Source organism: Linepithema humile, chromosome 1 (genome assembly GCF_040581485.1).
Source record: "Linepithema humile isolate Giens D197 chromosome 1, Lhum_UNIL_v1.0, whole genome shotgun sequence".
In the NCBI taxonomy this organism is placed as follows: Eukaryota; Metazoa; Arthropoda; class Insecta; order Hymenoptera; family Formicidae; genus Linepithema; species Linepithema humile.
In genome coordinates, this window is record NC_090128.1 from 46,274,779 (window position 1) to 46,288,538 (window position 13,760).

The window sequence follows — 13,760 nt, forward strand, 5'->3', positions numbered from 1 at the left end:
ATAATATTTGATAACGTCACGGATGGGGATTATTTCGCTCTGGTAATCCACGATGGATACATGTTGATATGTATTTGACACTGTGGATTAAACGCTTTACGTAAGGTGCGAACTCGGTCGGCTTATTTAAGCGCTGCCGCGCTAACTGCCGAGTATACGAAACGTCTTTTGCATTTTCAATGAAGTTGTCGGGTGCAACGCCTACGGAACGCCAACGGCCGAGTGAGAACAACGACAGCGGGACAAATTATTCCAGCACACGCTATGTCCGTTGCCTAGGACGCGGGTACAGTCGCGAAAATTGTAGAAACGATGCACACGCAATCAATATAAATGTGGCCGGATTACGCATCTAACGATGGTCGAAAATTTAACGTTGCGATATTTATCTTTTTGTCACTCTCCCGCGGTTTACAAATTCTCGTTACCGAAATACAACATTTATTCACCGCGCGGGATTGCGGCTAATTGCGAAATTAGTTTCGGATTTTCATACTGGTGCACATACTACATACCGTCATCCAGTTTGTTCCGACGACCCAAAAGCCCAATTCATGACAAAATAAATTTATTCCGCGGCGAATTCACCGCGGCAGGTGCATATTCCGCTCGTCTAATTTCTGTCACTGACGAATTCCATTAACCGCTTTGAAACATTTAGAACGACCGAATTCTCGGACAAGGATCCTTCGGACAGGAAATCGATACCGCTGATTTCCATGGGCGATGGGGTGTACCCACCCGGATCGTGATCGACTTCGGTTTCCGTGCCGCCGTGCTCTTAACCAGCCGATGGGACAGCGGTTACGCGACAGTAAATTCTTGCGTGGTTCGAGAATACGTAATTGGCCGACACACGGAAGAACGAGGTCGCAAGGGAGAAGAGGGTACAGAAATATGGAAGACGGGCTGCTGCCTCTCCCCGGCCACGAGGCGATGTAACGCTGGACCGTAGCAAATGTAGCCGTTAATTGCAATTCCAATTTACACGAAAGTCGGATGTACGGATACGGTCGCGGCGTGTGTGCAGCAGCGTTGTAACGCCCGCGTTACTATGTGACTTGCATACACACCACGTGTACACGTACGTATTTACACGTAGGGTACGCCGCATACCTTAGGTCTAATTCGCAGGGCGCGGCACCGCGCTATCTCTCCGGAGCTACGACCCTTTCTTCCGCGCGTACGGTTCATTTATCCCTTCCCGTCCCGTCGAATACACCGCCCGTAGTCGTTGCCGCCGAGCGTTACATTCGGCGCGACGTGTGATATCCCGTCCCTCCCTCCCTTCCTTTCGGTAAGTGTTCATTAAAGCCGACGGTATTCCGTGAAAACGTTGACGCGACGGGAGATTTATACGGAACCGGAAGAACGTTAGGTCCCGATGATGGTGGCTAGCATAGCGTAGCCCGGCGCGGTTTCCGCGTGCGTCCCAACGGTTTGACACGCATTAATTAATGGCCGCCGCTATCTGGGTTACGCGTTGATTCATAATTAATCTACACGATGATAACGTAGCATTTAATATTCGCGTGTGCCGTACGGTGTACGCGCGGATGAAAAATGTGCACCGCATCGGCGCACCGCGTCGCGTTACGTCGCGATATCGAACGGGAATCATCATCAATCCGTATCGTCGTGCACACTTTCTACCCTGTCGAACATGATGACGCTGTACACACACCGATCAATCAGCAACGTCGGCGATCGCGCAACATCCCTTAATTAATGCCACTCGCATCGTTGCCGTTGCGCGATATCTCTGCACCACGCTCTCATACTTGGCTCTCCACCTTCGCTCACACCACAAAGTCCGACGCAAGAATAGCTGGCTTTGCTGGCTAGCTCCACGTACATCCGTAAGAAGATACAAATTGAAAAATGTGAACTTGGCTGCCGTTGAGCTCGAGAGAGAGAGAGAGAGAGAGAGAGAGAGAGAGAGAGAGAGCGCAGCTCGCAGCGCGCGCGCGCGCATCTTCCTCCTCGTGGAAGTAACATCCACTTTTACCCGAGCTCTCCTTTATGCGTTCCGCTACCTGGGTAAACCAGCGAGAGAGCAAAATAGGACAATGTAAAATTCTCCGAACGACGTTTGCACCGATTGCGGGATTTAAACGACTACCTGCTTCCGCCATGAGGGCTCGTCCACCGAAACACTCTCCAAAGCCGTATTTCTCATTAACGACACACAAAGCATCAGAATCTCTTTCACCGCGTGCTCTTCCAATTGGCATTAATTCCTGAATATCCCTCGAAAACAATACACGGCAGGAGATAGTTTTGCGCTCTCGCTCAACGTGTTAATGAAAACTAAATATATGTGTCTATTATCTCCCGGCGCTTCTCTCTCTCTCTCTCTCTCTCTCTCTTTCTGTGCCAACTACGGAATTAATTCAGAGATAATGTGATTTTATCATCGCATTTGCGCTCAAAAAATTATATGTTCCTAATAAAAAAAGGTTTAATGTTAAAACGGATAAAATGTGTGGAAAAAAAGAGTAACGGAATAAAATAATAAAGACGGATAATGGAGGTTAAAAATGGCAATATGTAAATATGATAATGGCATAAAGTTTATGAATAATATCCATAACGCATTGATGGGACAAATTAATGCTTAAATGTGGCAATACGTGGATACGATAATGACTGAGTTTATGAATATTATCCGCGGCAGATTGATAGGGCGATGGGATATCGGTGTCACAGTACGTTATTTCAACAGCTCGAAAATTAATCGCAAAAGTCGAGACGATACGTCTGCAGATTAAACGCACACCCTATAACTCTTTATTTTTCACCTGCAATATTCGCCAATTTTCATTATCATTAAAACCGCACGTACGTTAAGAATTCAGGCTGTATATTTCTCCGCATTTATGTTACCGCGAAAATTCCATAGCAAACGTTAATTAACGTTTCCACAATTTCCACGAGTTCGCACCGGTCAACGCCGGAGTCTTGCACAATCGAGCTTTTGTTACAAAGCTTTCAGTTTTTTTACCAACATTGCTTTGTCGGTCGGTCGATTTTTTTACATTTGTTTACAACTCCGGCCTATCGATAAATCCAAGGCACGATTATTCTCGTATGCAAAGATTAAAATATGCGTAATGTGAACGCACTTTCCTTCACTAAGCAACACGAATACGATCAATATACTACATTTATAGCCTACACCGCGGTCGGAGTCAATGGCAGCAGTTCTCAGCGCGACTCTATTTATGAGCGGCGATCGAAAGGTTAAAATAATTCTGATGTCGTGTCTTGCGCGCAGCGTTGAATAGTCGAGACAATGTTTACCGGAAGTCTTTATAGTCCCCCCCCGGCGATTTCTTGCGCGAAGCCGCTGTTCTCCTTATATTCTAAGGCATTCTAAAGACGAGTTATTTCCTCCCGACTCCGCTACTTTTATTTTTATAATCATATTTATGTACTTTTATTTTTATATAAGAGTTTAATAAAGACCGCGATACGCCACGACGTAATAACACGCTCTCGTTCAACACACAAAGTAGCAAGAGTAGCAGTGTGCGTCGAAATCTCTTGACACTATCAGAAAGACGAATGTATACTCACCGTAAAGCCCCCCCGCCGTGGCAGCCTTGAAGACGACCCATATGAGATAAGCATAGATTATCCGTCCGCGCTTCCACGTATCCATGATGTCCATTGCTTTTATCAGCGTCCCTTTCGGAACCACTTGGACCCTAATCTAACTCGATCGACGTTGATTAGAACCGCTCACGCACCCTCAATTTCTCCTCTCTCTCTCTCACTCCTTCTGCCGCTTCTGCTTCCTGCTCTCGGTGACCGTTTCAGGTGCCTAAATGCGAGTGTCACCGTACCGGCGAATCCTCGACTTCCGATAGCCGAGAGCGATCCGAAGCGGGTATCCCACACACATATCACCCTTTGTCGATCTTCCTCTCTCCGTTAGCCGGTGATAGGATCCCCGTCCCCGTTTAAACGGCGAGCCGGTCCATAGCAGCGCGAACTTTACCGTACCGTGACCGGGCGCGATACCGCGTATACAGGAAGTTTTGTTACACTTACGATCGGACGTGTAACGACAAGCATCGGGGCACGAGACCGCAGACACGCGATCTACCACTCGTGTGTGTATATTCGGGGCACTGCTTGAGAGAATGAGAATGAGCAGGCGCCGCGATATAACGAAACCCGACGTGGGAGGAGTTACGAACAAGCGCGATATAACGAAGCCGACACTTTTCACATTCACTGCGGTTTGTGCACGTTGCGCTTTAACGGGCGCGCAGGGTAGGCACGCGTAATTGCCCGATTTAATTATTTTTAACTGCCCGCGGAATGTTTTTCAATAGATTTCTTTCCTTTTTTTTTTTTTTTTTTTTTATTGCTTCCCTTTTCCCGATATTTCCTTAATGGGCGGTCGACGTCTGCGACTCGATGTCGCGGAAGTAAAACGATTCTTCTGATCGATTCGCGAGCTAAGCTCGATCGTCGGGATATACACTGGTACATACGCGGGCAATATCCGCAATATTACGCGGAATCCGTAACCTAATGCAGCGATTGGAGATTGGACGTGCGCCATTGACGACGCTACCGCGACCGTTCGTGCGACGCATGATCGCTTCAATTATTATAAATGAATCGCGACAGCAGAATGCGGCGAACCGCGCGGCGCAGGCTCTTTCGGAATCCTCAACCGTGCTGTTCCGCCTCGCGTAATCGCGCGAAAGAATCAGCCCTCGGCGAGGAAGATTTCTCGGTATCGTTCAACGGAGCGGAACTAACGGCCAAACTTTCGCCGACGTTACGTCTGAGGGCATCACTCATAGGTAGAATCTTGCACAAGCTTCCACGATGCACTGCGAAAATCCTCGTGAACTAACACTGCCAATTTTCCGGACAAACTGGCCCGAAGTCTCCGAGTTCCGTCCAACTTGGAAACCAAACACAAGGAACTTTTCTTCCACCAATCGCAAAAATTCCCGAAATTTGCACGCCAGTGACGGTCCAGCGTTCCTTCGAGACATTCACGACATCTCGGCGGAGAGACGTCCCGTCCCTTCTTTCCCTCGTCCCCTCGTTCAACTCACAGAACTCACTGAACCTCACAGATAATATCTCCCGATCCCCCCTTAAAGTTCTTGTTTCGTTCGAGACTAAAAAGTCGACGATCCGAAATCGTCGTTGATCTATATCCTGGAAATCTCTTGCAGGATCAACGCCAAAGTCCTTGATCCGACGTCGGCTTTCTTCTACATGACTGCCGAATCTCGATATTCCTTCGCCTCAGAGCAGTTCACGACGCTGTTTAACCATTTTAAAAGCTGCGGAATCGAGCCGGATCTCTCTCACGCTCCGCGCGCTCAGCGTTCTTCGTACCGATCTACAATCCCAGCGAAACATTTACGCATCGATCACCGGCGTATTCGGATACCCACTTTATAATCGCGTGTCGCGATGAAGACCGCTAATCGATTACAGATTAATCGGTCCCTCCCTCCCGTATTTTCCTTCGGAAACGTTTTTCGGAACGGTGTCACCACCAGCTCGCACGCGTAACATCCAGCGCGTGGAAAGCTCTATCGCGGCCGAACCTCGATATCTCGATACCGCGCGATATCGCGGCGTTTTAAACACACGTGTGTGCAAAATCACGACCGGTGATCGCAGCCGTGCCGCGGATACCACTGTAAAAGTAACACCGAGACTAGTAGCCGGCGCGGAAGGTGGACTCGCGAGTACGACTACGGATAAGAAAGTGAATACAGGACGCCCGGAGGAGTAAGAGGAAGAATATGTAAAACGAAGAAAGAAAGAAAGAAAGAAAGAAAGAGAGCACGGACGGGACGAAGCGCGCGAGGCGGGAGACCGAAGCACACATCCAGGGCTGGTCGTCGAACCGGTTTCCTTCTCGACATTGCAGCCGGCCAATTGGAAATACCACTGACAACGAGTTCGTCGGCCAGCCGTTTTACGATCTCGCCGATCGCCGCGGCCGCAGATCCAGATAAAACACGACCACCGCGCCGGAATCGCGCCGAGCCGAGCCGGTGGATGTCCGCGATCCGACGGACGCGGAACCTGCCCGCCGGCGGAATCGCTAATGCGCCGCGAGAGCAAGAATTTCCACGGTGAATCGCGGACGGCTACAATCCGATGATGTCGAGAATGTGAATGTTACAGATTCCTTTCTCACTGGCTCGTTAGAGATGAGAAATCCACGGATTTTAACAGATAACTGACGAAGAGATATTTCTTACGAATTACTCGGTTCTTTAATCATGGAAACAAGCGGAAAGTTTTTTTTTTTTTTTTTTTTTTACTTTTTATTCAACGATCCAACAATTTCTCGGTGTAATTATGAATAAATAAAAAAAAAACCGGATATATTGGAAAACGCAAAAGTAGAAAAATGCCTATATAAAATGCAAAGGTTCGTATTCTTTGTACTGTTTCCGGAATGCAACAATAATCAAATTCTGCTCGCTGGTTCAGCGAAACTGCCACTCTCACCGGCTGTGCGATTTTCGATTCGTCACGATTCGCCGGAACTCTCGTCCGAATTTCGCATTTATTTTTACTTCTACACTGCCGAATCGCGCGCGCGCTCAAAAATATTGCGTCGCATCCGGTAGCGATTAACGGCTGCTGCATAAGCGGTAATACGTATATTATTGATGCCGCAATGGCAAGTATCGTCGGCTGATTAATAAACACGGCTCGCAGGGAGAACAGTTAATAATTTACGACTCTCAACCGAAGGGAGGGAGGGAGCGAAAAAACCAATTACGTCCGCTGAATTTTTCCACGCTTGGGCATGCGTTTCCGCCACGGTGAAATAAATTAATTGGCCGCGCGCGAGTCTTTTGCGCCGTCAGAGGAAACAATTAATCGTTGGCAAAACTTGAAACGCGCGCTCTCTTTAAGTCATAATCGACCAAGTCTTTATGGACAGATCCAGCGATCCCGGGTTCTTACATGAATACGCGGTAAGTTGCACACTGCGCGTCGCGCAGTGTGCAACAAGAATGGTAATCCAACTAACTTTTAAGCGACACTCTCCGCTCTTTTACTCCAAATAGGATCTAAGCAATTACACGCTGGAAACTCCTTAATGAAAGTCGCAGCGGGAACGCACGGGGGAAAACTATGAAAATACAAACGTCGATTAAGCAATAGGGCCATTTAAGCGAATTTGCTCTCAATCTACATCGATCGAAATGAAGAGAGCCCCGACCGACCCGGTTCAACACCGACTATCGATGAATGTGCTTTCAGCATAAAATTCCTTCATTTCCGATACCTTTATTCTCAAACACTGCTCGGCCATCGGGACGTCGAAGCGCGAAGAGGAACGATAAAAACATTGGGAAACGTGAGAAACAGGTGATCCTCGGGACGAAGCATCGTCGCTCCTCGCCGAACGACAGTCCAACTTTCCGCGCTCAGCGTCAACGTCCCGATCGTCACAGTGATAAGAAGCGTCTTATCATGGCGTCATATATATCTCTGATATCTTTTTCTCAAGTTACTATTTTCCAATCCCCCCCTCGCAGATATCTCAATCCCACCGTAGTTCTCGTCGCACTCGACCCCAAGTGATCGTTTGTTCGCGCCGCTCGGTCAAATCGCAGAACGAACGGACGTAAACGCGATCGGTAAGGGATACGAGACACGGAGGGCGCCGCGACGCTGCGCGTCCCGCAGAATCACGATCCGCACTGGTACGCCATCGAGCGTTAGAGAAACTTCAGCAACCCTCCGACATCCCGGGTCCCCACTCTCTCTCCCACCCACCCAGCGTATACACGTGCGACGGGCGCGTGTGGGTGCGCGGAGGCGCGCGCGCGCGCGCGCTCGTGCGTCTGTGTACGAAGCGGCAGGATACTCATACCAACGTCGACGCCATTCCGGCCACGGTTCTCCAGCGATGGACTTCGCGCGCGCACACAGGGTTGGTCGGGGGTGTACGATCGGGGTGCGCGAGCGCACCGGGGGCCAAGCTCCGTCCCACCACCACTACCGGCACATCGACACGCTTTCCGTCTTTCTCTCAAGCCCGACCGATCTGCGCATCCCTCTTCCGCGCGCCCTTTGCCACCCTGATACCTTTTTCTCTCTCTCTCTCTCTCTCACTCTCTCTCTCTCGCGCGCGCGCGCGCGCGCTCTTCCCTCTTTCCCCCCTCCGTCCCTCGTCTTTTCCTCCTTTTGTTCTTCGAAGAGAGGGATCTGTGTGTGCCACATGACAATTTCGGATAAAAACATCTTCGAGTGGTTACTAAACCTGTTCGCGGGGGAATTCGGCAAGTAGCGGCTGACCCGCTATCGCCGATAACAAGCGCGCAAACATTCTCACGTTGAAAAGACGACTCTAAACGACAACGCTTTCCGGGTATTTGGAAACGAGAAAGAGAGACAGCTGCCTCCTCGAATTATCCGGCGCGAAGTCGATGAGCGACGGTGGTCCGCGCCGGTGGTCGTCGGTATTCCGCGACTGATTATCTACCGATGAGAATAAACGAGGACGACAGTGATAAATTGATAATGATACGTCGGCTCTTGACGCGGCGGCGGCGGCGGCGACGGTGCACACGGTGCCATGTACGTGGACACGGGAATTACGCGGGCAAGACTTTACATCCGAGCGGAATAACAAGCGCAATAACGATAATAATAAATCAAATTTATCGCGCGACAAAGGCGAAGAATTTGTTAACTAGAGAGACAAAAAGAGAGTGAGCGCGAGCGAGTGAGGGGAGCGAGGGGGAGAAGAAACGTGAAGGAATAAATCGTTCTCTCGCTGAATGTACCAGCGGTGTGCTGGCTGGCTGGCTAGCTGGCCGGCTAACCGGTTGCGATACGGGAAGCGCGCGGGATGCTCGACCACGCCACGCCGTGGTCGCGGATGCTGCTGCTGCTGCTGCTGCTGGACCAACGCGAATAAAACGAGAATAATTCGGGCGCTATTGGATAACGTATCGCGACGTTGGCTTGGAGAACGAAGCGCGTATAGAGCGGGTCGTAGCTAGAAATTGGAACTCCTCTCGTCTGCGCTAGCGTCGTGGGATAAGGTCAAGCTAGGCCACCTAATCCAATGTTTTACAGGTTTACTGATTGCGGTGGAGCGCCTGTACGACGCGGTCCTCCGAGAGAGGAGACCGACCCTTTTCCGACCCTCCCCCTCTTCCTTCTTTTGATTTCCCCCCCGTTCCCCCCGTTTCTCTCCATTTCATTCAACCCTGGTTCGCATCGTTCTGGTCACGCTCTCTCTTCCCCCGCTAATTGTAACCTTCTCGCACCGACACGCTCGCCCGTCTCCGTCGTTTCCGTGTCTCTCGCGCGCACACTGCCCTAATTCTCCCGACAAATAAACGCATCATTGGGCAGCCGTAGATTTACCAATCAGGCTCGATGCCTGCCTTCCGTACAGGACAGTGGAGAGCGGCGCGGAAGCCGTGCGGAAACCCACACACGATCCGGAATAGCAATGAAAACAGACCTTTAAATCTGCCGTATCTCGCTCGACTCCGACTCCGCGTCTCGCTGTGATTTCCGATCGCGCGCTCGCACGGACTTTTTTGGTCGGTCAACGTTCCATTAGTGACTCCAGTGCGATACGTTCCGAATCTGTCTCTTTCAATGAACTCATTAGCATGGAAGGACACACACACGCCCACTAACGCGCCGCTGATCCGAACGCAAATTTGCACTGCTTAAGAAATGTAATCGAAGTCAAAGAATTCTTCTCTCTAACGGACTGACAAATTTTTACACGGAAATCACGTGGCACAGTTTCCAAGCACGGAAATAATTCAAAGATAATGAAATAACCAATAGAGAATCGAGAAGCTTTTGGTAGCATCAAAGTTCTTAATGGGATATCGTGTATTGCGGAGAGATATATACCGGATTATGTGCTGATATTCCTCACTTCTGACGTGATATCGCAAAAAAATAACTTTCATTTTTTATACGCTTTTTTACGTCGTCATTTTCGAAAACGCATCTGCGCTATCTCATCGCGCCCATATCTGACGATCCCGCGTAACTTCTAATCCAAGAAGGGTAATCACTTTAATCTTTTTACCTTTTTTTGTCCTTTCCTTTCTCCTCCCCCCTCTCTCTCTCTCTCTCTCTCTTTCGTATCGAAAATCGTCTCTCGATATTTCCTCCCATCAAATATCTCACTGCGTTCGCAGTACATTTCGCATCAAAGATTATTAACAAACGAAAAAGACGCGCTTCGTTAAACCCATCGTGTTCATTAAACCGATCGCGAGAGACACGTGCGAGAGACTTGGAATAAAACTCTCCTCTCGACAGGAGCAAGGACCTTCATACAAGAGAGGTGACGGAATCTCGTTTCTATAAATTGAAAGTATCGAAAAAAGCAGGACAACGCGAGAACGCAAAAAGGAGAGAGCGATAATGGCCGCTTCTTGCATCGCGTTGAACGCTGCGTTAAGTTTGCGGGTAGACGGGTAGCGGATAGATGGGATGGATAGATGGATAGATAGATAGATGGATGGATGAATGGGTGGCCGAGCCGGACGGACAGCCTGGACCGCCGGACGGACGGACGAATGTCCTTGCGCTATCGATTACAAAGAGGGCTTGCGCGACAGACTACGAAAGAGCGGTGGTAAAGTGATGCAGACAAATGGTAATGTCATTACTTTTATCTCGACGATGGCGAATACAGGCCAAGGAATGTAAGTACTTGGTCGAAAAAAAATAGAACGCTACGATGCGTAGGCATGGCGACGGAATTGCATGAAATTAATGTAATTGATCCTAACTTCAAGAAATTTATCACACTTATAATTATCAAAATTATTCTGCATAAATAATTTTCTTTATTCCTTTTTTTATTCTTTACTCCTAAATAACAGCTTTCTGAATGGCGCATCTATATTTTTAAACGCTAAATATTCTTGAAGAGCTTTTTGCTCTCAAAGAACTTGATTTATAAGTAACGAGTCTTCATTTATTTACAGTAATTTCAAGTATCTTTCGCAACAAAGCAAGTTAGTGCTATTCTTATTTGAAAGAACTAGAGTTGTATATCATCTTGATGTCTCGCGGTTTCTCCTGATATGCAAAAATGATAGATCCCAGTGCAGCAGTTTACCCAAAGGACAAAGAACAATATGCAGTCGGAATATATTATGAGCCGTGAAAAAAGGATACAGCAAGTCTTAAAGGGCTCCATTGAATAACCTAAAAAAAGCCCCGAGTAATCCCTCGTGGAGTTATTTTCAAAGTAGTTGATAATTTATAAAATCAATATCCCCCTCCCCCCCCCCCCACCGTCATAATACATCGGCATTGTGAATCAATTTTAATTATTAAATTATATTATCTATAAAAACGGATAATGATTCTCAATCTTCAAAAGTTTTACGCTTTTTCTTTCATCTTTAACACGCCATTATTTACCTTTAATTACCTGTTTCTCTGTATCGCGCGTAAGATTTTCTTACTCTAATCCATAACCAAAACGAGGTAATTATACGACTTATGAATAATGAATTACGCAAGTTATCACATACAGAATCGAGGTTAATAATTAATATGAAGTACGATTTGTATCGCCTAATTGGATATGCTAATCGTATTTAGCCAACTTTATGAATATTGAAAAGACTAAACTCGATTAATGACACATTTACATCATTATTGATTTACGCGTTGTATTAAAAACCCTGACGTTAATAATATGTTCCGGAAGAGCAGGATTTATTAATGGCCACATAATGGGGGGTCCCACGTACACACGCGCGTTGGGTGTCTATAAATTATTTATAAAATTAACCGCATCGGTCCGTGGAGCGATCTCCTAAAATCCCCATGACGCGAACATTTCGGAGGATGCTGGGATGCTCAGATCCACTCCCGACCGGAAGCATGTCCTAAGACGATCGTCGCCCATGTACCGGGTCCGGATTACGTTCCCCACGCGAACGTAAAACCAATTTAACCCCTTTTGCTACAACATGCTGTCTAACCGAAAACGGTTCCACCATTTTGGCATGCTACAATACTTTTTCGGCAAATATTCGTGAAAGAATAAAATCGATATTTTAATTAACATACTTAGCAATCAATCATTTGAAATTACTATTGAAACGTTAAATCCAATTAATTAATTATATTCTTTTCCCTCTTTATTGTGTATTTTTCTATATATTCAAATCTACACACATGTGTGTGATATTTCTTTGTCACAAATTTAAAAAAATGAGTAGAACAGATGAGTCTGCAAGCTTTTATAAAACTAATAGTTTAGCTGCAAACAAGATGGTAGAATTTCAAGCAAATTATCAGCAATTAGAAGCGTCAATTAGAATGCAGAACTATTTATAAAATGTATCGTTCGCGCGACTGATTTAAACGTGCAAGAGGTTAAATTTATTTGCTCATTAGCGGTATATGTTTCGTCTCTTATCGTTAACGAGAAAGTCATGATATGTTCGTTGATTGGCAGGACAACAAATCCATTTATCGATCCGTTCAGGATATATTGCAATATCGATATTTAATTGCATCAATTATATCGCGCGCCGTTCAGCTTGTGCAGAGTACATTTTTTTTACACAAATTTCTCGTAAAATTCCAGTTTGTTGATCACGTACTCGTTAATGAGTGGGTAAAACGTAAAATGTCGAATCGTTATATATGTTATCCGCGTTCTTTTTTTCCCCTCGTAGCAACAACTCAGCGTATCCTCGAGCAAACAATTTATTCGCGTGTGCAGCGTGCAAAATAAAATGTACAATTTACGAGGTTGGACATCACAGATACTTGTGCCGGAATGGCAACTATGAACAGTTTTTTATCACCACGCTTTACACGACAGATACTACGCTAATACACGCAACTTTAAAATCAACGTGAAAAATTCACGGAAAGCATTCGGCATTTTCGAATCGCTAATGTGAGCTTTTGATCGTCGCTCTCTCGATCCATTGCTCTCGCTCTCTCTCTCTCTCTCTCTCTCTCTCTCTCTCTCTCTCTCTCTCTCTCTCTCTCTCTCTCTCTCTCTCTCTCTCTCTCTCTCTCTCTCTCTCTCTCTCTCTCTCTCTCTCTCTCTCTCTCTCTCTCTCTCTCTCTCTCTCTCTCTCTCTCTCTCTCTCTCTCTCTCTCTCTCTCTCTCTCTCTCTCTCTCTCTCTCTCTCTCTCTCTCTCTCTCTCTCTCTCTCTCTCTCTCTCTCTCTCTCTCTCTCTCTCTCTCTCTCTCTCTCTCTCTCTCTCTCTCTCTCTCTCTCTCTCTCTCTCTCTCTCTCTCTCTCTCTCTCTCTCTCTCTCTCTCTCTCTCTCTCTCTCTCTCTCTCTCTCTCTCTCTCTCTCTCTCTCTCTCTCTCTCTCTCTCTCTCTCTCTCTCTCTCTCTCTCTCTCTCTCTCTCTCTCTCTCTCTCTCTCTCTCTCTCTCTCTCTCTCTCTCTCTCTCTCTCTCTCTCTCTCTCTCTCTCTCTCTCTCTCTCTCTCTCTCTCTCTCTCTCTCTCTCTCTCTCTCTCTCTCTCTCTCTCTCTCTCTCTCTCTCTCTCTCTCTCTCTCTCTCTCTCTCTCTCTCTCTCTCTCTCTCTCTCTCTCTCTCTCTCTCTCTCTCTCTCTCTCTCTCTCTCTCTCTCTCTCTCTCTCTCTCTCTCTCTCTCTCTCTCTCTCTCTCTCTCTCTCTCTCTCTCTCTCTCTCTCTCTCTCTCTCTCTCTCTCTCTCTCTCTCTCTCTCTCTCTCTCTCTCTCTCTCTCTCTCTCTCTCTCTCTC

The 13,760-nt window shown here is 47.2% G+C and overlaps 1 protein-coding gene across 4 annotated transcripts in view; it reads right to left on the minus strand.

Moving 5' to 3' along the window:
- Nucleotides 1-7,774, minus strand: part of Ptp99A (Protein tyrosine phosphatase 99A) — a 243,869-nt gene extending 236,095 nt beyond the window's left edge. For 2 of the 4 annotated variants that reach the window (XR_001100291.2, XM_067347282.1), the window contains exons 1-2: nucleotides 7,298-7,772; nucleotides 3,580-5,377 (exon numbers count right to left, since the gene is read on the minus strand). Coding sequence is in view for 3 of the 4 variants with exons in the window: in XM_067347282.1 (XP_067203383.1) it covers nucleotides 3,580-3,673 (94 nt within the window). In the remaining variant the exon portion in view is untranslated. Of the gene's footprint in view, nucleotides 1-3,579; nucleotides 5,378-7,297 lie in introns of all 4 variants that reach the window. The other 2 variants (XM_012362619.2, XM_012362618.2) reach the window with 2 other exon arrangements.
- Nucleotides 7,775-13,760: the final 5,986 nt, after the last annotated feature.